General features: G+C 46.1%; 1 protein-coding gene and 1 pseudogene across 1 annotated transcript; one reads left to right on the forward strand and one right to left on the reverse strand.

The window, feature by feature from the left end:
* Nucleotides 1–66: 66 nt before the first annotated feature.
* LOC114238450 (glycine cleavage system H protein, mitochondrial-like) lies at nucleotides 67–11,993 on the forward strand (annotated as a pseudogene).
* On the reverse strand, nucleotides 5,508–25,234 carry BCL7B (BAF chromatin remodeling complex subunit BCL7B). Its single transcript, XM_057529650.1, has 6 exons — nucleotides 25,001–25,234; nucleotides 21,871–21,946; nucleotides 9,891–9,987; nucleotides 7,526–7,696; nucleotides 6,853–6,932; nucleotides 5,508–6,597 (listed from the first exon to the last, which is right to left on the reverse strand). The coding sequence occupies exons 1-6, from the start codon at nucleotides 25,090–25,092 to the stop codon at nucleotides 6,505–6,507; spliced, it is 609 nt and encodes a 202-aa protein (XP_057385633.1). The 5' UTR covers nucleotides 25,093–25,234; the 3' UTR covers nucleotides 5,508–6,504.
* Between the last annotated feature and the right edge of the window lie 948 nt (nucleotides 25,235–26,182).

Here is a 26,182-nt window from a genome sequence, read left to right on the forward strand (position 1 = left end):
AGAGGAGCTGCCGCTCTGTGATTAGGTCCCTCCCCCTCCCGGGCCGCCTAGTTGGGTTGCAGCGCACTAGAGGGCAGTATGAAGAGGTGAAAGGTCACGTTATGTAAGCGCCAGTGACAGGAGCGGGCCTCCAGCGGCGGAGTTGAAAGTGGGGGACAGCGGGGGACCGAAAGGCCGGGAATTCAAAGAGGTCAGGCCACAGAAGCCCTCTAACATATACAGACACTGCGCCATCTGTCACCGAACGCGACACCGACATCCGGGCACCACTGTCCGTGTGGTGCGCCGGAGGGGGGAGGGGGAGCGCGCGGCCAGGGGCTTTGTCTTTTCACTTGGGCTCCGCCCCCTTCTTAAAGGCGCCGCTCTCGGCCACGCCCGGAGATGCGCGGGTGGGGCGGATGGGAGGAGGGCTTGGCGGGAAGTAACCTCCAGACCTTACCTCAGCAAAGGTTCTACGAGGGATAACTTGAGCCCCAGCCTTGCTCCCCCCAAAGTTACCTGCTTCTAGACTAGAGTGTGGTTGAGATCTGGATATTTAGTATAATGCTTGCTTCTAGGGGCTTGCTGGAAAGGATAATACAGAAGCTTCTTTGGAAAAATATATTAAACATGTCTATTAAAAATACATACCTTCATTCAAATAGTCTTTACTAGCACCTACAATGTTCAGAGCCCTGTGTTGGGTGCTACAGGGGAAAAAAATGAGACTTGAAAAAATGAGAGACAAATAATCACAGTTCTGTGTGATGAATGCTGTACGAAGTGCGCAGTAAGAAAACAGCAATAATTGTGCCTGGAGAGTGAGAACATTTGAGCTACTTTTCCAAGCACACTACACCCATATAGTCCAAAATCTGCTTGGCTATCCAGTACAGTCAGAAACACACTTATTAATCATTCATCCCTGGTTAAATTGTCTCCCTTGGTTCAGAAATCTTCAGTGCCCAGAACATACCTTCCCAGCCTGGTCTTCGACAGGGCTAGACTGCTAGATGTCCCTGAATGGCAGCATGCCAATGCCAGACCTTTTTCTCCTTTTCTTCTCACCTTGAAGTGAGAAGGATACCCCCCGGTAAAAGGTAAGTTCTAGGTGTCAACTGGAAAAAAAAAAAGCACAACTTAAAAGTTGAAAATTATGTTTTATTTGGCAGACAAAACCGAGGATTTAAGTCCAGGACCCAACATCTCAGATAGCTCTGAGAGACTGCTTGGAAGAGGTAGGGGAGGAGCCAGGATACATAGGAGTTTTTGCAACAAAGACCAGGTAGTAGTCAGAACATCGAAAGATTACTGTTAAAGAAAACAGGATATCTCAAGTTAAGAAATTTAGTGCTTTTCTATGTATGGGAAGATGCAAAAGTCAGGGCTCACCGAAATCATTCCTTTGATATACACCTCAGCTATCTGGGGCCAGTATCCTGTGCTTTCTCTTCCTGAGTTTGGGGGTTGGGGAGGGAGGCACTGCTAGATGGCGGGCATCCTGTTTCTATCCTGAGTTCCCTCATGGCTCAGCTGTAAGGTGATGGCTTGTTGCCTGCAACATCCTTTGTTTACTGATATGGCAGGCAACATTTTTTTTTTTCCATTGATGTAGGTCAGACGCCATCTCTATGAAGCTCCTTCTGATCACCTAGCAGAGAAGGGAGCTCATCTTCCTTCAGTAGCCATTTCTTCTAAGAGGATTAGGAGAGACCTCAGAGGATGTGGCATCTGAGTTGATTGTGAAGAGGTAAGTAGCACACTCCACTAAGCAGAGGAAATGAGGGACGAACTTTCTAGGCAGAGGGAGCAGCAGAGCAGACTTGGTAAATTCAGGACAATGTGCCTAAAACATAGGGATTTTTCAGGCAGAAAATGTCAAGAGATGAGAGTGGCAGAGGAAGTCATCATCCTGGCCAAAGCGTGTGAGGGTTGAATTGGAGCGACCCTATAGAAGGGAACTGCAGTAGTTTGTGGCACTGGTGGCAAGGGCCTCAAATTTGTAGCAAGATCAGTGGAGGGGCTTCCCCGGTGGCGCAGTGGTTGGGAGTCCGCCTGCCAGTGCAGGGGACACGGGTTTGAGCCCTGGCCCGGGAGGATCCCACATACTGCAGAGCAACTGAGCCTGTGCACCACAACTGCTGAACCTGTGCTCTAGAGCCCGTGGGCCACAACTGCTGAGCCTGCATGCCACAACTACTGAAGCCTGCACGCCTAGAGCCGGTGCTCCGCAACAGGAGAGGCCAGCGCAATGAGAGGCCCGCGCACCGCAGCGAGGGGTGGCCCCTGCTCACTGCAACTAGGGAAAGGCCGCGCACAGCAGCGAAGACCCAATGCAGCCAAAAATAAATAAATAAAAAATTTTAAAAAACACACGTGCTTAGTAAATCTAATGGAGGCAGAAGCAGTAAAGGGTAGTTAAAAAAAAAAAAAAAAGATCAGTGGAGACAGGTGGCCAGATTTGAGGCACAGACTAAGTGGCTAATAGGATGGACACTTGCAGAACTAGATAACTAACGGCAGACTACACACAGAATAAGAACTCCAAAAACATCCAAAAAACAAATTTTGGAAACTTTTGATATTTCAAAAAATGCATCTAATTGCACATGAGAATGGTCACCGTAGTCATTTCAGTGCTTTGGGCTGCTGTGGACTGGAATCCAGCCCTGGTGGTGGCAAAGCAGAGATTTAAAATGGGAGACTCATTGATGGGCTCAGTTTCAGCCATAAGAACCGGAGGTACCCTGGAGAGCCATCCAGAACACAGTTGGAAATCCTGCAGACCGAAGTGGAAGCTAGAGGTGGGACTTTGTGAATACAGCCTATTAGCTGGAGTCCCAAGAAAAGGAGCTGAGAAGTGTCTCTCCAAACAAAGAATAGTGTTTACCTTGGAGAGATGGAGTTATGGTTGGTTTTATTTTCTTCGTTATCTTTTTGTATATTTTTCCATTTGTTTTTCTATAGTGATTATATTTTCATTTTAAAATAGAAAAAAGTAATAAACTTTAATGTGACTATTGCTTGATGGTTGTCCTCCATTTCTTTCTATGGCTCCAATTTACAAACAATGGAGCTAATTAACACAAGATTTTTTAACACCCCTCTTTCACTGATGCAGACTGAAACCCTTGATTAGACAGTTTCAGCTTGTCATTTTTTTTTTTTTTTTTTTTGACTGCACCATGTGGCTAGCAGGAATCTTAGTTCCCTGGCCAGGGATCTAACCCGTGCCCCATGCAGTGGAAGCATGGAGTCCTAACCGCTGGACGGCCAGGGAATTCCCTACAGTTTCAGTTTCTGGCTGGTATTTTCCGGCCTGTCCTGTTGGTTCCTAAACCTCAAAACATCCCAAATCTGCAGTGTATGATCTCTGTTCCCTCCATCACCTGCTCTGTGTGGGTGTTTTTTATTTCTATTAATGGCCCCACCTTCCTCACGACCTCACAGGCTCCGCCTTGACCTCTCTTGAGCTCCACAGCCATAGGGTCAATCAGATGACAGCAATTCTGCCTGCCTAAAATCGTGAACCATCCCCTTCCTGCCATCCCCACTGCATCCTACTTCAATTATTTCTGGCCAAAACTGCTACTGTAATGACTTTCTTCTTTAAAAACGTTTTAAACTACATTAAAATTACGTATTTTTTCATGGTAAAATGGACATGGTTCCAAAAAGGAAACATATAAACGGAGTTAAGAAAACAAATAGTTCTACAAAAAGCAGCCCTGCAGTGCTCTCCCCCATCCACTTCCTGCTTCCCTTCCCCCAGGCATCCATTTTCAATACGTTAAGCTGTTTCCTCTGGTATTTACCTCCTTATTTCTAAATAACATATATATTGCTGTTGTTTTTAGTTTTCCAGTTTTAATATTAGCTGTTGACTTTAGTCAGTGGAAGCTGAGAACTTAGCCCTCTTATATCCCCCAGAAACACCATACACGTATACAAGCATATATAATTGTGTTGCAATAGTTCAAATCAATAGTCAGTGTATAACTTATGATTATGAATTATTCACAAATGATCCACATGGTGAACTGATTGCATTTCCTTTCTTCTTTTGTTTCCCCTGGTTTGCCTCGTGTAATTTTACTGTTTTCCATGTACCTATCACTGTTCTATCCTCAAACTCACAGAACTCTAAGTCTCCTCTTGATAAGTGCAAATATATCTGGATAAGGTTGGCAGGGTCCTTCCAACTTGTCCCCCTGCCTCCCTCTCTTTCCTCTCCATGGCATCTTGCTATGTCACTCCCCTGTTCTTGGCTTCTAATGGTTGGCTCCCTAAAGCCAACAGAGTAAAACCAAACTCTGACGTGACCTTCAAGGCCCTCCACAATCTGTCCTGTGTTTCTGTTTCTTCCCTCAGACTCCTTCCTCTTTAGCAAAACTAGGTTTATCTAGGTTTCTAAATACTATTCCCCACTAAAAGGATCCTCTATTTGATTCTTTTCCAAAATCTGCCTGGTCATTTTTTTTGGTCTCTTGGTCATTATACTTTCAATAGCTTCCTTTGTTTAAACAAATTAAGACATACTTCATGTACCACATATGATTCTAGTATCTGTGACATTAAAGTTTTTTAGTACCTGTTAAATTTTTAAGAAAAAACCAACTAAAGATGATGAAAAAACCAACTAGAGATGACAAAAAAAAGGCAACAGAATTAACTAGGATTCTAGTTTCATCCATGACACCTGGAGCCCCTAAGAGAAATGAGAGGAATCGCTTTAGGGAATATGGAAATGAAATTTTTTTTTAATATTTATTTGGTTGCGCCAGCTCCCTAAGTTGCGGCATGTGGGCTCTTTAGTTGTGGCATGTGAACTCTTAGCTGCGGTATGTGCGATCTAGTTCCCTGACCAGGGACCGAACCCGGGCCCCCTGCATTGGGAGCGTGGCGTCCTAACCACTGTGTCACCAGGGAAGTCCAGAATATGAAATTCTTGGAGATATAGAATGTAGAATTCTTTTCCACCATGACTCTCCTGTTTTCCTTTGGAATCAGGAGCAAAAAGGAACCCATGGACAAAAAGCAGATTTATGATAGCCAGGGCCTTTGGGGGAGGGGCAAATGGGGAGTGAGGGCTTAAAGGGTATGGGTTTCTGTTTGAGGTGATGAAAATGTTTGGAGCTAGACAGAGGTGATGACTGCGCAATGCTGTGAATGTACTTAGTGCCACTGAACTGTGCACTTTAAAATGGTTTAAATGGTACGTTTTATGGTTGTGTATTTTACCATAATAAAAAAAAAGTTAAAGAACAAAAGTCAGCCTCCTAAGGACCTGGAGCTGTACTGTGTACACAGGTTTTCATTTGGTGTAGGCAGGGACAGAAGTAGAATTCCAAGTACATGACAACTTCAAATGGAGTCTCCAAATCATCTTCATCGGAAAGTCACTCTGTGGGAGTGAAGACAACTGGCAGGGCCCAGCCCACAGTGACGTTGCTAGCACTCAGCCACCACGCCCCCCAGCCCCTGCCCTCCACAACCTGCAAGAATGAAGCACTCAGCTACCAACAAGACATATTTCAAATAGTTTAATTTTAAAAATATTCTATTCGGTGCTAAAATATGTCTTCACTCACTGTTGCCCATTTCCATTTTCTTAAACTTTTTTGAAACAAAAAATAAAATCACGAGGTTCAATTAAACATGCAGATTTCAAAGAAAAGGGAACTTTCTAGACAGTCTGAGCTGAAGGAGTACTGTGGGAATGGGTGCTGTTGTCAGAACCTCAAATTCTCGCTGGGGCAGAGTTTGCGGCAGGAGTGCTGGGGACCGTGGCGGGAGGCAGGGGATGCTGGAATGAAATGTCCAGGTGGAAACAGCAAAAGCTGCGCGTGCGTGTGTGTGTGTGCATGTGTGCACGCGCGCGCGTGTGTTGGGGGAAGGGGATGGTTACAGTGGGGGACAAAGGACTGTCAGCAGCCAGAGAGCCCATGAGAGGCAGGATAACCTCAGGAATGGGCAGAAGTGCCAGGACAGCAAGAAATCTATATGGACTTCTCCGCCCTCTCATGGAGCGAAGCCCTTCCCTTGCCTCCGGAGTCTACTCAGGCATTCTCCAACAGCAGCCTACAGGGCCCCTAGCCCTATGGGAAAGTCCACGAATCTACAGTCTCCATTCAATTCAAGTAAGCCCTAGGCACTCTCTTCTCTAGAGGATGCCTTCCACATCTCTTTCCTCTTGTCGAAGCACCAGCGGCTCAGTCCAGAGGTTCCGGAGCAGAGACTGCTGCCTGGAGGTGACAGATGAACCCTGGAGTGGCCGATGCTCCAGCCTACTTGGGGTGCAAAAAGGACAGGAGTGCTCCTCTTCTCAGGATCAAGCAGACACAGGTGCCAGGGACGGGAAGATGACGTTACGACCCCCAGTCCTATGTCAGCCTTCCAGCCCAGAAGGCTCCTATGTGCAGGCTCTGGAGCCCAGTGCTTGCCCTTAGCCCAGCAGCACAGCACAGCCAGAACCAGAATGCAAGAGAGGCCTGGGGCCAGGAGGCGAAGGGTGCCAGGGTGGTGCTAGCTTTCCGACGCTGTCTGCGGCACTGCGGGTTGGTCCACACAGAAGCGTTTCAGGGGAGGCGCACCTGAGTCTTCCTCTTCCTCAGCAATCTAGAAGCAGCCAGAGCATGGAATCATAGGGCCATCCCTCTGAACCAGACCTCCCCTTCCACCCTAATTACAACCCAGAAGTCCACCCCCCACTGTCTCACAGATGACCAAACCTCTTCCCCTACCTTATAACCTGGAGCCCAGCGTCCGTGCTGCCTTCCCATCTACAGCACATCCCATGCTATAGAGCCAGTGCACATTAACAGAGCCCTTACTTTTTTCTTAGAAACTGGGAAACCCAAAGCACCTCCTTACCTGTGTCTCTAATGGAACCGGTTCTTCCTTCGTGAGGGTGGGAGGTTCATCAGCAACTTCTGAGGCAGGCAGGGAGGGCTCTGAAAAAGCAAGGTCAGCGTAACTGCAGGGCGTCCTGAGGCGGGAGACTCCTGTGGAATCTCTGCCCCAAGCTGGGGGAGTGTTCCTGGGAGCTATGTGGAGACGCCTTGGTGAAGAGGCAACACAGGCCGCAGAATCAATATACATTATAGGAAGAAATTCGCAGGATCTAGTGCAAAGAGCACGAGCTCTGAGCTTAGAAGGAATGAAATGAGACACACAGTTCCACAAGTTACGAGCTGTGTGATCATGGCCAAGCAACTGAACTTTTCTAAGACTACTTCCTCATCTGTAAAATGGAGATAACAGCTGCCATTTCATGGGGTTTTTGAGAGAATCATACCAGGCATCAAATATGAAAAGTGCCTTCCTTACAGAGAGCCTGGCGCTCAGTTGTGTTGCTGTTTTCTTTCTTCATTCTGTGAAAGGGGAAAATACAACCATTCCCCAAAATAGGCTCCAACAATTGACAAACGGCCTGAAGCTGCCAGCTCTGGGGCAGCTTCTCTAACCTGTGACTCTGAAGAAGAGAAACATCGAGAGCAAGAGCAAGGCCCTCCAAGACGCGCATCGTGGGCCAGCAGAGACTCACCCTCCAGGATCTCCTGGCCCAGGGTGGGGGGCTGGGAGTCATCTGTGCGGAAGTCGGACGTGTGCGCTGGGCTCAGGGACTCACTCTGCTGGGGGCTGGGGCTCGAGTTGGTGCTGCTGTCCACCTTGAGCTGATAGACATCAGACACGGAACTCTGGTTGCTGTTTTCATCTGAAAACCAAACATGACAAAGGCAACAGCTGAGGCTGGTCACTTTTGAGAGTAACTCAGTACAGAGCCAAGGGCCTGGTGTCTCTGCAGACAGCGAGGACACAGCCGGGCACACAATGATCACGGCTGTAAACAGCCCCTGAACCAAAGGCAGACATTCTGGGGGCTTCTGTGCACTGCAAATTACCAACAAGAGTCTAAATTGATTAATTTAAGCATGTTCTATTTTATGACACATGTTCTAAGCACCACAAGATACAGCCAGAATCTTTAAGTTTATGCAACATTTATATTTCAGGAAGGTCAAGATATGCTTATTAACCCCTTCTTTATTATCCACCAGTTATATAGCTGGGACCTGGTATTTTCCCACCGTCCAGTGAAGGGAGGAACACAGCTGTGCCTCTCAACCTTTCTCACAATACGAGAGGTGTAGAAAATGACAGTCTGTCTGCCATTCTCGGCTGTCTGAAGGAGGGTGATAGTGTCTGGAGGTGGTCAGCTCGGGCCCTTGCACCTGCCTAGGCTCCATCTCACCGCCTCGCCTCAAGGACCGTGGGATCCCACCTGGGAAGCGCTGTCTGAAGGCTTAAAGTCACCACCTAAGTTAAAAACACAGAGTCTGCAGGGCCTTCCTCTCCCTGACCTGCAGCAGCCAGTCACCAAATCTGCCCCACCCACTGCTCTGACTCGGCCCCTGCCCATTCCTTCCTCTCCCGTGGCCTCAGCTCAGCCCTCATGATCTCTCGCCTGGCCTCCAGCCACAACTACCTAACTGCCCTTCCCGCAGTCTCAGGCACCCCCACTGGACCTCATACCACTGCCAGAGTGATCTTGCTAAACCCCTGTGGGTTCCCCACTGCCCACGAGAGGGCCCTATCGCAACCTACAAACTCCCTTCTGAGCTCCAGGCTCACCGCCTGCTGCTCTTCCCCACGCAGCCCGGCTCCTGCCTAACTGGACTCGAGCCTAAGAGCAGCTTCAAGTACCAGCGTCTGCTTCGACATGCTCCTTCCGGTCTTCCTGCAAAGCCCCTGCACATGCCCACGTTCAGCTCGGGCATCACCTCCTCCACAGAGCCTCGTGCCCCAGGCTCCCTTGGGTGGAAATGACCACCCTCTCTTTTATGCTCCTGCTGTTTCCCGTGCACACCCGCACTTACTATATTACACACCAGTCTCCCTCCATTACACTCTGCGCAGGCAGGCTCTGTGGCTTACTGGTCCTTGAATCTCCAGTGCAGCACATAGTACCTGGCACATAGTCGGAGTTCATTAAATGTTCAATGAACGAAAAGGATGAGATAGCGCCCAGACTGAGGAAATGGAGCCTCCCATGTCTCCCAGAGCTTTATGATGGAACATCTCACACAGCCAGAGAACATTCCCCTTGTATTCTCTTCCTGTACCACACTGACCTTGCAGGGGTTGGGGAAGAAGTGAGGAGGGGATACCTGGGCGCTCCCAGTCTAGTTCCGAAGAGAAAACTGTGAGCCCTTTCTAGTCTTTATCCTACGATGACCACCACCTTCTATACTAAGATGGAAGTAGCATTTTATCACAAAAAAGAATAAAGCTCTGTCGCTCTTCTGCTTAGGCAAATACTTTTCTTCTCCAAGCATCAGTTTTCTGAAATAGGGATGACGATAACTGCCTGGTTTATATCACAGGCTAATGTAAAGATACAAATAAGAAACTGAAGTGAAAGTGCTTCATAAACAGTAGCTGCCACACAGGTATAAAAGGTAATGTTAGGAGTGTAGTGCTGACTCAGGCCGGACGTCTACCGAAGACTGGTTTAGGAGGCAGAGCTTGGGCTAAGGGTGGATGGGCAGATGCCCCGGCATGGGGGGGTCTCCTCTGAGGCACTCTCATTAAATACACAGTCTAAAGAAAAGAACTTCTGATCCAGAAAACCGGGACCCACCATGGAGTCTGCCACCTACAAGTGATGTGACTTTAGATGTGTAACCTCACCTCTCTGAGCCTCAGTTTCCATAACTGATAAGTGAGGAGACTGTGGTCTCTCTTGCAGGGTTATTGTGAGGTTTAAATGAAAAGCCTTCCATAAAGTGCCCAGGAAGATACCAGCAAAACAGTAGGCACTGAAATGACACACAGACTATTCTTCTGATTATTAATGGGTCATCTAAATTTTCATTTTCCTGCAAGGAAGACATATGGATGCAACTCACCCTGGAATTCAAGAAGGAGAGAGGAATTGGCTGAGGCATCAGAGGGAAAGCCATTAGGTTCCCGGGTTGCTGAACTGTTCGATTTTGACTTTTCTTTCTAGAAAAGGAAAAAAAGAGGAATATGACAGAGCCAAGCAGAAGACTCACAGAGAGAGAGAAGGTGCTGAGACACCAGAGAGGTCTGGATTAGGAACAGGAGGAACAACAGCGGTTTCAGAATCCAGGACCCGAGGAATAACAGGATCCTGGACAAGGTGTCCCCAGGCCTCAGTGTCTCTGTCAGTAAAAATGGACCCTTCCAGTGCTAATATCATGAATCGCAAGTGAGAGGCAGATACATATCTTCCACCAGAGCCCCCTGTAGGACTCTTCTGCTTTCTGCCCGGATAAGAATGCTCTATCCAGTCCTTCCCTACATGCATGGGTGAGAAACACAAAATACTCATTTGAGAAAGATCCCTGTTTTAGTAGCGCAGCAGGGAAGAAAAAAAAAAAAAGTGAAAGAAGAAAGAACCTCTGACTGGACAAAGGAAGGAGTCACTTTATATGTAATGCAAGCAGTGACAGGACAAGGGGCCCCTGCTAGCTCTATTCCTCACCAATCCACCCCATCCACTCAAAATGATCTCCCATGTCCACCTTTGCCTTCAAGCAGGATGCAGGTTACACATGTGGGGGAACCACAGTGGGAAGGTAAGCACTAGCTTGCAACAAACAAGGAAATAATCCACAGGACAGGAAATCATCAATCCAAGCATTTGCAAATGAGAGCATCCCAACGGCCAAAAGTTCAAATCTGAATAATCTCAAATTTACCAATTCATACGTTTTATACTTGCCTATTTATTGTACGGGCATTGTACTAGTAATACAACTTAGTGTTTCTTAATACTCTCAGTACTAGCTCGGCAATAAATCAACTGTACACATATATGCAGTCCTTCCCTTCATTTTTTCATATACAGACATAATTTTAATGTAATTACACTTTACCATGTTACTGCAGAGGCTACATAAACATGATTTTTACTAGCTGCACAATATTCCAGACATCATAATCACTTAATCACTACTCAACTAGTGGACATTTAGCTTTACCTTATTTAGGATTGTTTTTGTTTATTGCTAGTAGGAATAAACCCACAATGCTCAACTTTCACTTTTTCCTGGATTATGTGACTAAATTCACAAAAAAAATTCCTTCTAGATCAAAAAGTATAAACTAAACATATTTTTCTTAAAATACACTGTGGCTCACTCACCACTCTCTACAAGGAGGTTGGCAGTATATTTGGAGTACGAGCATCATGGCACCCATGCCAACATTTGGCTTTATCATTATTTTTTTTCTGATCTCTCATTTATCTTTATTTTAATGATTCTGTGCTCACATAAAGTATGCACTCACTATAAGAAATTCTGAAAATACAGAAAAAGAAATGAAAATCACCTGTACAACCAGAGACAACCTATACATGTATCTGTATGAAAATGGCTCATGAGTCAGCATTATAACTTGCTCCCCCTCCCCCATTCACCATATTAAAAACATTTTTCTCTGCAAACATGGTGCTGCGAGTGGCGCGGAGCGTGCGGGCCGCGGTCTGCAACCTGCGCGCCACCTCTGCGCCCCACACGCCCTGCCCGCTGCGGCCCTGGGGACTGCGGGTGGGCGCCGTCCGGGCGCTGAGCACCGGACCCGCTCTGCTGTCAGGTCGTAAATTCACAGACAGACATGAATGGGTAACAACAGAAAACGGTGTTGGAACAGTGGGAATCAGCAATTTTGCACAGTAAGCTTTGGGAGATGTTTACTGTAGTCTGCCTGAAGTTGGGACAAAATTGAACAAACGAGGAATCTGGTGCTTTGCAAAGTGTGAAAGCTGCGAGTGAACTCCATTCTTCTCTATCAGGAGATGTAACAAATGAATGAAGCTCTAGCAGAAAATCCAGGACTTGTCAACAAATCTTGTTATGAAGATGGTTAGCTGATCAAGATGACACTCAGTAACCCTTCAGAACTAGATGAACTAATGAGTGAAGAAGCGTATGAGAAATACATAAAATCTATTGAGTGAAAATGGAACCCCTAAATAAACTAGTTTGAAACAACTTAATCTAGCATAGTTGTCTTAAATTAGTGGTGGACAGATTTTTAAAAAGCAACTTTTAGCAAAAGAAACGACTTTCAACAATGTTGCCTGATGAAAATACCCCTTAACTTCCTCATGATTTCAGATAAACACTCTGCATCTTTTTCACAACACCCTATGATTTGTAGGCTAGTCTCCAGTTATAATATTCAGAATTCCTGAAATTATCTGTGGTAAAACTAGTTATAAAAATTATGTAATTCAAGAATAACATTGTTATCTTAACCTTATATAATACTGTAACTTGCTTACAGCCATCCCCGGATTTAGGTCAAAAGACTCAATGGGGCTCCCCCTGTGGCACAGTGGTTAAAAATCCGCCTGCCAGGGCTTCCCTGGTGGCGCAGTGGTTGAGAATCTGCCTGCCAATGCAGGGGACACGGGTTCGAGCCCTGGTCTGGGAAGATCCCACATGCCGCGGAGCAGCGGGGCCCGTGAGCCACAATTACTGAGCCTGTGCGTCTGGAGCTGGTGCTCTGCAACAAGAGAGGCCGCGATAGTGAGAGGCCCGCGCACCGCGATGAAGAGTGGCCCCCGCTTGCCACAACTAGAGAAAGCCCTCGCACAGAAACGAAGACCCAACACAGCCATAAATAAATAAATAAATAAATAAATAAACAAATACTTTAAAAAAAAAAAAAATCCGCCTGCCAATGCACGGGACACGGGTTCAAGCCCTGGTCCAGGAAGATCCCACATGCCGCAGAGCAACAAAGCCCTTGTGCTGCAACTATTGAGCCTGCGCTCTAGAGCTCGTGCTCCGCAACAAGAGAAGCCACTGCAATGAAAAGCCTGCACACCGCAACTAAGAGTAGCCCCTGCTCGCCACAACTAGAAAAAGCCCACGTGCAGCAACGAAGACCCAACGCAGCCAAAAATAAATAAATGTATTAAAAAATAAATAAATAAATAAAAGGCAATATTGCCGTTTAAAAAAAAAAAGACTCAATGAACTTGCCACTGGAAATAAATGGCAGTGGAGAAAAGTTTGTTAGTTGCATAGTGTCCAATTAAGAACATTACTATCTTAATTTTGCAATATACTGTGTTTGCTTGTGCTATTTTTATACAGTGAAGCAACAGCCTTGCAGGAAAATAAGAAACAGTTTAATAATAAAATATGTAACTTCCTAAAAAAAAAAAAAATTTTCTATGCCATTGAATAATCTTCTATACCATCTTTTATAATGGTTACAAAGCTTTACAATATACAGGTGCACAATCACTTTATGAATTCTCTACAATAAGATCTTTATTTTGCTTGCAATTTTTAAATACCACGAACAATAATATTGTGATGCTCAACACTATAGATGTACCTTGTACACATCATGATTATGTCCTGAGGATAAATTTCTAGAGATAAAACTTCTAGATCAAAGGCATAAATATTCTGAAAGCTTTTTCCCCCTCAGCTTTACTGAGGTGTAACTGACAAATAAAATTGTAAGATATTTAAAGCGTACCCTGGGTTAATTTGATATACGTATACACTGTGAAAGGATTCCCACCATCTGGTTAATTAAGCTTTTAAGTATACATATATGATCGACTTCACCTGTAGAAAGTTTGTCCCAATTTACTCTCCCATCAGCAGTGCCCCACTCCCTTATGTCCTTCACATTTTTTTCTTTACCGGTTTGGTCATTTTCTACTTTTCCTAACCTAACTGCTCTATGCTAGTACCTTAGAGGATGGCACACTATCACGGACCTCAGGGCCCAGCTCAGAAACCAACACAAACACTGGGAGAAGCCCTTCGGAGAGACAAAAGGAGCTGAGTCCTGGGCAGGAGAACTTGAAATAGGAAAGGGCCAGGGTCTTATATGTGAGAAATGGGGCGGGGGTCGCTGGCAGTGTCCTTCCCCCACACGTACACACTACCCAAGAGATCTAGCGGCCTGACCTTTGGCCCTTATGGGTATTGGCATCACCAGAGCCAGGGTTAGATGAAAAACAAAGGGTGACTCCAGAGCCCCCCCCCCCCCCCCCCGTAACTTTCATCCACCAGCTCCTTTGGCTGGACAAGGATGGCTGCTCCCAGATAAAGGCAGCATGTGGAAGACTGGTACTAGGGAGTTCCCTGGGAGGCAGGGGAAGATGAGAGAGGGGAAAAGGGAAAGGCTGAACCCTGAGGCTAATCCCATCCCCTAAATCCATTTAGAGGAGGGAACACAAAGCCTCGGTTACACATTTCTAACCAATGCAGCTCAGAGTCAAAAGGAATAAAAGATGAGTGCACAGAAAAAACTAACCAGACACTGGAGGAAAACAAGCACCATGAAAGACAATAAACAGAACAAGCTATACCAGAAGAAGCAGACTACTGGGACAGAAGAATTGAAATAAAACATAGCAAGTCTCCTCAGAAAGATAAGGATGACACTGGAAAGTTGTTTTGAACAACCAACAACAAAGGAAATTTGGTATGAATAATAAACTCGTTCAAAATAAAAATTAAGTGAATGAGGGAATTCCCTGGCAATCCAGTGGTTAGGACTAAACGCTTCCACTGCCTGGGGCCCAGGTTTGCTCCCTGTGAAGGGAATTAAGATCCCACAAGCCAGCTGCGCAGCATGGAAAAAAAGAAAAAACAATTAAGTGAACGAGTTTATTAGCATAAATAGAGCTGAAGAAAAGATTAATGAGCAAAAACTGGGTTGAGAAGTAAGAATATATGAGGACAAAATAAAGAGATGAAACAAACTAAAAGTTAAGAAATGAAGCTAGATGTCCACATTACAGGATATTCTTACAGAAGTTCCAGGTCAAACAGAAGAAATTCTAAAAGCTTCCAGGAATATAAAAGAATCACCTACAAAGAAATCAAGAATTAGACTGACATCAGATTTCTCAACAGAAAACCAGAAGCACAACAACTGAGTAATAGTTTCAAAATGTTGAAAGAAAATAATTTTTAACCTAGAATTTCATATACAGGTAAAATTATCAATTAAACATGAAAGTAAAACAAAGATATTTTCATAAAGTTTTCTCCACACAAGCCCTCTTTGGCAAAACTCTTGAAGGGTGTATTCCAGCAAGAAAAGAAATGAATCTAAGAGAAAGCAATAATAAATAGGTACAAAGGGTTAGTAAGTAACTAGTAATGTTTACTTTGTCTAATTAAGCAATGACTAAAACAAGAAATGTCTGTAAAAACAAAAATATCTGAACAGAATATCTGACCTGAAATTCCATTCAAAACTAAGGAGAGGGCAGGAATGAAAGTGGGGGGCAGAGGTAGAGACCAGGGGTGGTTAAAAATGTGTTCAGGCTCAGAGGGGAAACACAGATTTTGATAAGCTTTATACGCTGATACAGAAAAACAGTAAGTATAAGTCTTATTAGGTTAGAGACAGCCAATAAAAAAATTAAAAATAAAATGTGGAACTTTCAAATCAGAAGAAAATTTGTCTAGTCATCATGAGGTGAAGAGAAAAAAGAAAGTGTATCACGGCAGAAATCCTTGTCCATATAAGTAGAATGTTTAGATGGTGACATTTTCACGGCCTTTCCGGCCCCTAAATGTGCCACAGCTATTATGAACACACATAGTTAGTATACATGTCCAGAGGAGACGTCTAGGAAACTCCTTAAATTCATGAAAATACCATTTGCCCATCCTTCCACTCTCTTGCTGCCTTGAACTTGAATGTGTTGAATGATGGCTGGAGCTCAAACTTGGATACGAGGTCAAACATGAAGCAGAGGAAAATGGGCAATTGTTTAATGCGTATAGAGTTTACCTCTGCAAGATGAAGAGTTCTGGAGATGGATTACACAACAAAGTGAATGTCTTCAACACTACTGAACTGTACACTTAAAAAATGGTTAAGATGCTAAATTTTATATGTGTATTTTACCACAATAAAGTAAAATGAATAGAACCATTACTCTCTTAAAAATAAATTATTAAAAAAAAAAAAAAAAAAAAGGTGGGACTTCCCTGGTGACGCAGTGGTTAAGAATCTACCTGCCAATGCAGGAGACACAGGTTAGAGCCCTGGTCCAGGAGATCCGACACGCCGCGAAGCAACTAAGCCCATGCGCTGCAACTACTGAAGCCCGTGGGCCTAGAGCCCATGCTCCGCAACAAGAGAAGCCACCGCAATGAGAAGCCCGCGCACCGCAACGAAGAGTAGCCCCCCGCTCGCCACAACTAGAGAAAGCCCACGCACAGCAATGAAGACCCAACGCAGCCAAAAATAAATAAATAAATTTATTTTAAAAAAAAGGAACAGAAAGGTTGCAAGAAACCTGGGTCCCTGGGGACTCTTAGAGCAGAAGTGCCACACCAGTCCTAGACTGCATATTTCTGTTTCTCTAAGAATAAAATAAAACTTTTTTAAACCATTACTACTTTGAGTTTTCTGTCACCCACAGCTAAACCTATTCCCAATATGCCCAATAAGCAGAAAAATGTAAAACGGGGAAAAACAGAATTACAAGATATACCAGGGAAATACAAATCAAAAGAAGACACGGTATCTTCTAGAATATCTAGAATATCAATCAAAGAAGCCATGCAAATCAGAAAAGTAAAGAGGAAACCCAATACAAGAAATCAGAGGGGAATTTCCTGGCAGTCCAGTGGTTAGGACTCTGTGCTTTCACTGCCGAGGGTCTGGGTTAAATCCCTGGTTGGGGAACTAAGATCCCGCAAGCCTCAGGGCAAAAAAAAAGAAATCAGAAAAGAGGAAATCTAAATGAATAAAAAGGATATCTGAAAAGATAAAATTGTCAACCTCCCTAGTGTTCAGAGAAATGCAAAATAAACAAAGAGATACCACTTTATGTCTATCAGACTGGCAGGATTTAGGAATTAGGAGTTAGATAATATCAGATGTTGCTGAAGATGTGGGAAACAGGAGCCCTGCAGCACAACTGGGGAAGTGTACTAACTATCCGGGTGCAGCTATTCAGGAGAGAGACCTGACAGCCAGCATCTAGTAAAAACAATCATGTACGTACAGCCAGTAACAGAGCAATCTCACTCCTGCGCATCTAATCCAGAGAAAACCTCCCACAAGTCCTCAAGGACAATGGTTTAAGGGATGTCCACCAGAGTCATCTGTGCTACCAAAAAAAACTGGAGGCAACACACACAAACAGACCCATATTCGGACACTTGGAATATGACAAAGTTGGTTCTACAGAGCAGGAGGAAAAGAGTCTTTTCAATTGGTGGGACAAATGCATACCCACATGGAAAAAAAATGAAATTGGGCCCCTACTTCAAAATACACAAAAATCAACTCCAGGTGTGTTATAAATGGAAACAGAATAACAAGCTTGTAGAAGATTATATGGAAGAATATCTTTGTGACCTCAAAGAAGGAACAGATTTAAGGCATTTAAAAGCATTAATTATAAAGTAAAAGATTATTTTGTCTACATTAAAATTAAAAATTTCTGTTACTCTGGACTTCCCTGGTGGCACAGTGGTTAAGAATCCGCCTGCCAATGCAGGGAGCACGGGTTCGATCCCTGGTCCAGGCAGATCCCACATGCGGCGGAGCAACTAAGCCCATGCACCACAACTACTGGGCCTGCACTCTAGAGCCCGCGAGCCACAAATACTGAGCCCGCACGCGCCAAAACTACTTAAGCCCGTGTGCCCTAGAGCCCACGCTCTGCAACAAGGGAAGCCACCACAAGGAGAAGCCCGCGCACCACAACAAAGAGTAGCTCCTGCTCACAGCAATGAAGGCCCAATGCAGCCAAAAATAAAATTTAAGAAAACAAAAACAAAATACTTCTGTTACTCAAGCCTGCATAAACAGAGTGTAAAGACAAGCCATGGAATGGAAAAAGGTAGATAGTATTTAATCAATAAAGAGTATGTGTCTACAACACAGAGAATCCCTACAAGTCCTAAGAAAAAGACCACAGCCAAACAGACTTAAATAGGAACTTCTTAAAAGAGGAAATCCAAAAGAATGCTGAAAAGGTTCTCCATCTCATTAGTAATTACATCATTAATCACCGAATTAAAACTACAATGAGATATCTTTTTTTTTATTATTAATTAATTAATTTATTTTTTGGCTGTGTTGGGTCTTCGTTTCTGTGCGAGGGTTTTCTCTAGTTGTGACGAGCGGGGGCCACTCTTCATCGCGATGCGCAGGCCTCTCACTGTCGCGGCCTCTCTTGTTGCGGAGCACAAGCTCCAGACGCGCAGGCTCAGTAGTTGTGGCTCACGGGCCTAGCTGCTCCGTGGCATGTGGGATCTTCCCGGACCAGGGCTCGAGCCCGTGTCCCCTGCATTGGCAGGCAGATTCTCAACCACTGCACCACCAGGGAAGCCCAACAATGAGTTATCTTAATACATTAAGTCTAACTATACCAACTGTTGATGAGGATTTGGAGCAGTGAGAACTCATATTGCTGTTAAGAATATATACTGGTATAGGGCTTCCCTGGTGGCGCAGTGGTTGAGAATCTGCCTACCAATGCAGGGGACACGGGTTCGAGCCCTGGTCTGGGAGGATCCCACATGCTGTGGAGCAACTAGGCCCATGAGCCACAACTACTGAGCCTGTGCGTCTGGAGCCTGTGCTCCGCAACCAGAGAGGCCCGCGCACCGCGATGAACAGTGGCCCCCGCTTGCCACAACTAGAGAAAGCCCTCACACAGAAACGAAGACCCAACATAGCCATAAATAAATAAATAAATAAATAAAATAAAAATAAGGTACTGCTTACTTAAAAAAAAAAAAAAAGAATATATACTGCTACAATCACTTTGGAAACTAGTTTGGTATTCGCTAGTGTAGGTCAAAATACACATATCCTAAGACTTAGCTATTCTACCCGTAGGAATATATCCTAGGAAAACCCATGCACGTGTTGACCCATATACTGAATAAGAATGTCACAGGAACATTGTTCCTATTATCCCAAACGGGGAACAACCCAAATATTCATCTACAGGAGAATCAGAAAGATAAATTATGGTACAGTCCTACAATAAAACTCCATACAGGGACTTCCCTCGTGGTCCAGTGGTAAAGAATCCGCCTTACATAGGGCTTCCCTGGTGGCACAGTGGTTAAGAATCCACCTGCCGATGCAGGGGACAAGGGTTCGAGTCCTGGTCTGGGAAGATCCCACATGCCGTGGAGCAACTAAGCCCGTGCACCACAACTACTGAGCCTGCACTCTAGAGCTCGCAAGCCACAACTACTGAAGCCCGCACGCCTAGAGCCCGTGCTCCGCAACAAGAGAAGCCACCACAATGGGAAGCCCGCGCACCACAACGAAGAGTAGCCCCCACTCTCCGCAACTAGAGAGAGTCCACACAGCAACGAAGACCCAACGCAGCCAAAAATAAATAAATGAAATAAATAAATCTATAAAAAAAAAAAAAGAATCCGCCTTACAATGCAGGGGACCTGGGTTCGATCCCTAGTCAGGGAACTAAAATCCCACATACCACGGGGCAACTAAGCCTGCATGCCACAACTACTGAGCTCACGCGCCTCAACTAGAGCACATGCACCACAACAAGAGAAGAGAAAACCCATGGGCCACAACTAGAGAGAAGCCCACACGCTGCAACGTAAGGTCCTGCATGCCTCAACGAACATCCCGCATGCTGCAACTAAGACCCGATGCAGCCAAAAATAAAAATTAAATTAAATTAAAAAACAAAAACAAAAAAACCTCCATACAGCAATGAAAAGGAACAAACAGCTCCAAATACAACATGGATGATTTTACAAACACTAGGCAAAAAAAGCAAGACATACAAAAACAGATACTTCATGATGCTGTTTATATAACGTAAAAAATGTTTACAGGGCTTCCCTGGTGGCGCAGTGGTTGAGAATCTGCCTGCCAATGCAGGGGACACAGGTTCGAGCCCTGGTCTGGGAAGATCCCACATGCCACGGGGCAACTAGGCCCGTGAGCCACAACTACTGAGCCTGCGCGTCTGGAGCCTGTGCTCCGCAACAAGAGAGGCCGCGATAGTGAGAGGCCCACGCACCGCGATGAAGAGTGGCCCCCGCTTGCCGCAACTAGAGAAAGCCCTCGCACAGAAACGAAGACCCAACACAGCCAAAAATAAATAAATAAATAAATAAAAAATTAAAAAAAAAAATGTTTACAAATGACTAAAGAAGTGGTCGTAAAAGCAAAAGTAGGAGAGTGATCTCCTCTAGAGGGGAGGGAGGGGACGCTGGGAAGAGTTACAGAGCCTTCTGGGGGAGCTGGCAATGTCTATTTTTTGACCTAGGTGGTTTTTACAAGGGTATTAGCTTTATATTTTTTCACTATATACTACATTATGTTTTAGATACTTTTCTGTACGTGTTTTATATTTCAGATCTTTTCAAAACAATCAGGAAAAAAAGACCTGGAGAAATCTGGGTGTTTATCACTCAGAGAATGTATAGATAAATGTGGTCACTGCACATAAGAGAATACAATGCAAGAGTAATGATAATAATTTTATTTACAATTACAGAAACATGCAGAGTTCTCAAAAACAAAAAGAGAATAGAGGTTTATAGCACAATGCTATATATAGATGCAAAATTTTTAGAAATACAAATATTAAACAACGCTATGTATTTTTCAAGAATATACAGGTGTCTAGAACTTCCCTGGTGGTGCAGTGGTTAAGAATACACCTGCCAGGGCTTCCCTGGTGGCGCAGTGGTTGGGAATCTGCCTGCTAATGCAGGAGACACGGGTTCGAGCCCTGGTCTGGGAGGATCCCACATGCCGCGGAGCGGCTGGGCCCGTGAGCCACGGCTGCTGAGCCTGCGCTTCTGGAGCCTGTGCCCCGCGACGGGAGGGGCCGCGATAGTGAGAGGCCCGCGCACCGCGATGAAGAGCGGTCCCCGCACCGCGATGAAGAGTGGCCCCCACTTGCCGCAGCTGGAGAAAGCCCTCGCACGAACCGAGGACCCAGCACAGCCAAAAATAAATAAATAAATAAATAAATAAAAATTTAAAAAAAAAAAAAAAAAAAAAAGAATACACCTGCCAATACAGGGGACACGGGTTCCATCCCTGGTGTGGGAAGATCCCACATGCCGCGGAGCAATTGGGCCCATGTGCTACTGGGCCTGCGCTCTGGAGCCCGCAAGCCACGGCTGCTGAACCCGTGCACCACAGCTACTAAAGCCCGCTCACCCTAGAGCCCGCACGCGGCAACTACTGAAGCCTGCGCGCCTAGAGCCCATGCTCTGCAACAGGAGAAGCCACCGCAGTGAGAAGCCCGCGCACCGCAGCAAAGAGTAGCCCCCGCTCGCCACAACTAGAGAAAGCCCGTGTGCAGCAATGAAGACCCAACGCAGACAAAAATAAAAAAAATAATAATATTCAGGTGTCCAAATAAACCCATGGAAGAGGAATTAGAAAGGCATATATACATATTAAACACATGATGTAATAAACTACAGTGGGCAGCAGGAGTCCACAAACTTTTTCCTACAGGGCCAGATAATAAATATTTTGGGCTTTGCAGGCCATTAGGTGTTATGGCAATTACTCAACCCTGCCATTACAACTCAAAAGCAGCCACAAATAAGGAAACAAACAGGGATAGGTGTGTTCAAATAAAACTATATTGAATCACAGGGAGCAGGCCTGGGCTGTAGTTTGCCAAGCCCTGGAAAAGAGGAATGAGTTAAGGAAAGGGAATCAAGGGGGGTAAATAATAAAATAAGAGGCTTTGCGTGGACCAATGACAGAGGATGCCTTGAAGTATTTTCAACTCAATTCTGGGAAAATACATTCCATTATAATTAAGAGGCAATCAAAGAAAGAAAGAAGACGTTACCTTTTGGTGTTTCGATTTTCTTCCACACTTACCTCCTTGCTGTCTGTCACGGGAACCCACTTAAATATCCTAAGGGACGTGTCACCCACAGTCACCCACTTTTTCTCCCTAAAACAAAGACACTTCTTAGAACTGATAAACAGTAAAATAGATTTTCTGATCATAACTGTGCTTTCCCACTTCTCAGCAGATCATTCCTTCAATCTTAAGTGCTTTCTAAACTTCCTCTCCGTCAAATCATACCTTACCTTTCAGGACAAAATCATCCCTTCCAGAAACACCTTGCTATCAAATGCCTTTAGCTCTGAACCCTCTACTTGCCACCTTTGCTCATGTACAGTGTACCAAAACCTTTTGTTCCTCACAGCCTACAGCAGTATAGAGTATCAGCACATTTTCAAACTCAGGTATCTATCTGGCATAAACTTCTTTATTTCCCCAAAATTAATTCAATTCCACTGATATTTATAAAGCCCTAATATACAAGGCCCTATAGGAGATAAAGGATATATAAGATAGGGTCCCTCTCTTGGGAACTCATAGCAATGAAAAGATAAGTAAAGAAATCACTGTAACACGTGAAGGTGGCAAGGAAGAAGGCTGAAAGAGCAAGACCAGGATATCCCATGGAAGGCAGAACTCCTATGACTCCTGTGGAACTGTGGATTGAAACACGATGCTATTTAAAAATAATCACAGGAGCAGGACAGGATGCTTCCAACTAACAGACCTGAGCCTCACACTGGCTTCTGGAAGAGGTGAAGGCCAAGCCGCCATGGAAAGACTGCTTTAAGGTTTCATTTTACAGAAGAGGTTACTTTTGAGATGAGCCTTAAAAAATGAGTAGTTGTTCTCCCCACCCCGCACATACCTGGGGAGGGAAAGGCAAGTGACATTGTTGAATAAGAGTGTAGATTATGAACGGCCAGAGCTGGGGAGTCTGGAGTATGACTTCTGCAAGTTTCGCATCCCAATTTAAGGACAAAGAAGCAAAAAAAGTAACTGCTGTTACTGCTGCTATTGATGATGCTATTCAGCAAATGGTGACATCACAGAAATGTAGAGACTATGATGTAACAGAAAGAAGAATGAACTAAAGACTTAGGAAACTGAAATTAATTCTTGGACAAGCCACTCATTTATTCCTCATTTACTCAACAAATATTTAATATTCAAGACCCTATGCTAAGTCTTGGGCACACAGGGAACAAGATACACAGTCCTGATCCTCACAGACCCGAAATTCCAACTGGAAACAGACATCACACAACTCATCTCACAGAAACCTAATCACTAGGTTTAACCATATCAAACTGCCGCTTCTGCTGGTTAAAAAGGCAAATACAGGCGATATCTTATGGTTCGACCTAATACAATTGTGGAAAGTTCTAGTAGGGGACCTGATTTAGACTGGGGATCTTGAAAGGTGTCCTTGAGGAAGCAACTGGAGAGCAGAACTATGAGTTAACTAGGCAAGGGGGAGGAGAGGGTAGAAGAAGGACACCAGGTAGCAGAAACAGAAGTGTGGCCCCAACTGAAAGATGGCCAGCATCTTGGGAAAGAGGGCAGTTTGAACCAGTCTGGTGGGGCAAGAAGGATCATCTTTGGTCTTTATCCTAAGAGCAAGAAGAGATCAATGAAGCACTATTTCCTAAGCAGAGGAGTGCTAGAAGATTCACACTTGAGAAAAATACAATGTGATGAATGGACTGGGGAATGAGCCAGTCCTGAAGCAGGCAGATCATAGGGAAGTTGGTACAAGAGTTCTGGGTGAGAGAATATGCTCATCTGCCCTAGGCTGCAGGTGAGGACGGAGATGGCCAGAAGAGAAAGGTATGCCCATTTTTAGGTTTCACAAAAAAACATAGAAGGAAGGGATTTGGAGGGGGAAAATCATTAATTATTTAACTAGTATTTATGAGTACAACTATATGTGAAGCCCTTATTGATAAAGAATTAAGGAACTAGATCTTGTAGAGAAATGGACAAATAAACACGAAATAAAGTCCAAGGTAATGACCCTAAAGGGAGTGGAGGGACTTCCCTGGTGGCGCAGAGGTTAAGAATCAGCCTGCCAATGCAGGGGACGTGGGTTCAAGCCCTGGTGGGGGAAGATCCCACATGCCACGAGCAACTAAGCCCGTGGGCCACAACTACTAAAGCCGGTGCGCCTAGAGCCCCTGCTCCGCAACAAGAGAAGCCACCGCAATGAGAAGCCCACGCACCGCAAGGAAGAGTAGCCCCCGCTCGCTGCAACTAGAGAAAAGCCGCCGCGTAGCAACGAAGACCCAACACAGGCAAAAATAAATAAATTAATTAAAAAATAATAATGAAGGGAGTGGAGGGTGAAGGACAGGATAACTTGGAGAAGGCTTCCTGGAGGGAGCTAACACCTACCCGGACTTTAAAAGTATTACTAGTAATCAGCTAGAGAAAAGTACTCAAGAAGTTGGCGCAAACCGTTGGCTGTGAAAACTGAAGGTGATAACGCATCACTGTTTCTGGTACAAAATAGGCGGTCAACCGGCGCCTGCAACGAACGCTATAGGAGCCGTTTTCAAACGAAGGGCAGATCCTGACTCCTCTACTAACAGCTCCCAGGCCACCAAGAGAAAATGCCTACCCAGCTCGCTCGTGTGGGTCCGTATTAGGCGAAACACAGGGCTTTTAATTCCAATAACCACTTGGTCCCGAGGCATGCAGGTTTGCCGAGAAGCTCTCACCTAACTTAGACGACTTAATACGTAGAGCGTTCAGTCTGGCCAACGGGAAACTCTCAGAGATTGTTAGCTCTTACATGGGACAGTTCAGAACGCAAAAGCCTCCCGAGGCAGGCGGGCGCGGGGACGAGGCCCGCGCGAGGACCGGCGCGCGAAACAGACCCCAAGGACCGAGCGCCGCCAAAAGCCGGCAGCTCCTCCGGGCGCCGCGCTGCCCTAGGGCAGGTGGGCGGACCCGCGGGCCGGGCGACCCGCTGATTGGTTGCGGCTGGCGCGCCCTCTGACCTCACGCCGACGCGAGAGGCACCCTCCTCCCGCCTTCTCCGGTCCCCCCCTCCCCCCAAGTGTCCGCCGGTCAGCTCCCACCCCACCCGCCAGTTCACCGCCGCTCTGGGCCTGGGCCGGCGTCCCCCCTCCAGCACCCTCGGCCCTGGCCCCTCACCATTTCCGCACTTTCTCGATGGCCGCCATCACCTTCTTGATGTCATCCTTGGCCCGGCTGCGGGTCTCGGCCCGCACAGACCTGCCCGACATGGCGGCGGCGGGAGCGGCGGGGGCCGGGGCACTGCTCCCAAGGCACCGGGAATCGCGCGCCTCACGCGCCGCCGCCCGCCCGGCGCAAACAGCGTCACCGCGGCCGTCGCCCCCTCCGTGCGCGCGTGCGTGAGGAAGCGCGCGCACCCGCCCTCCCCTTGGGGCTCGAGGCATCAGTGCGCCTGCGCGCCCAGTCTCAGGTGCCCCACCCCGGGCGTCCCACCCAGCGCGCCCCGCCCTGGTCGTCCCACCCAGGGCGCCCCGGCCTGGGTGTCCCTGAGTACAGTGAGCTCCCAAGCAGGCCTGGGTAAGCGGGCGAGCTGGTGGCACGTGCTGTGTGTAGGGTGTGGTGGGAGGCTGTTTCCCAGGGGAGCATCTTAATCCTCTGGACAGGGCTGCCACCATAACCTATATTTTATGGGCTTGACCCTAACGTTACTGAGGGTCTGCACCATCCTGTCCTGCTGCCGCTCCTGTGTGGGGCCCTAGCTCCCCAGATAACACCATTGTGCTCCAACTACAGAGAATTTCACACCTTTAGTATGCCTTCCAACGTTTGCACACATCTGTTCCCCACCTGGAATTCTGTCTCTTCACCTGATGACCACTTACTCTTCCAACATCCAGTTCGAACTACGACAAGTCTTCCCCTGATATCCTGGGGTGCCACTTAGTGCATCCTTGACACTCTACATCAGCAGTCCCCAACCTTTTTGGCACCAGGGACTGGTTTCATAGAAGACAGTATTTCCGGGGCGGGGGCGGGGGTGGGGGTTGATGGTTCAGGCGGTAATGCGAGCGATGGGGAGCAGCAGATGAAGCTTCACCCGCTCGCCTGCTCTGCTCACCTCCTGCTGTGCAGCACAGTTCCTAACAGGCAGAGAGCCGGTACTGGTCCATGGCCCGGTGGTGGGGGACCCTTGCTCTACATCACTGTCTCATTTAATTCAGCAGTTGTTGATTAAATGATGCCTGTGTTGTGCAAGACTCCATGTGCTCAGTGCTAAGGACAAAATCTAGGGTTTTGCTTTCAAAGAGCTTCCAGTTTAGTAGAACATGCAGACCAGAAAACAGGCATTTAAAATGTCAT

The sequence above is a fragment of the Balaenoptera acutorostrata genome, chromosome 15 (genome assembly GCF_949987535.1).
Source record: "Balaenoptera acutorostrata chromosome 15, mBalAcu1.1, whole genome shotgun sequence".
Taxonomy (NCBI): domain Eukaryota; kingdom Metazoa; phylum Chordata; class Mammalia; order Artiodactyla; family Balaenopteridae; genus Balaenoptera; species Balaenoptera acutorostrata.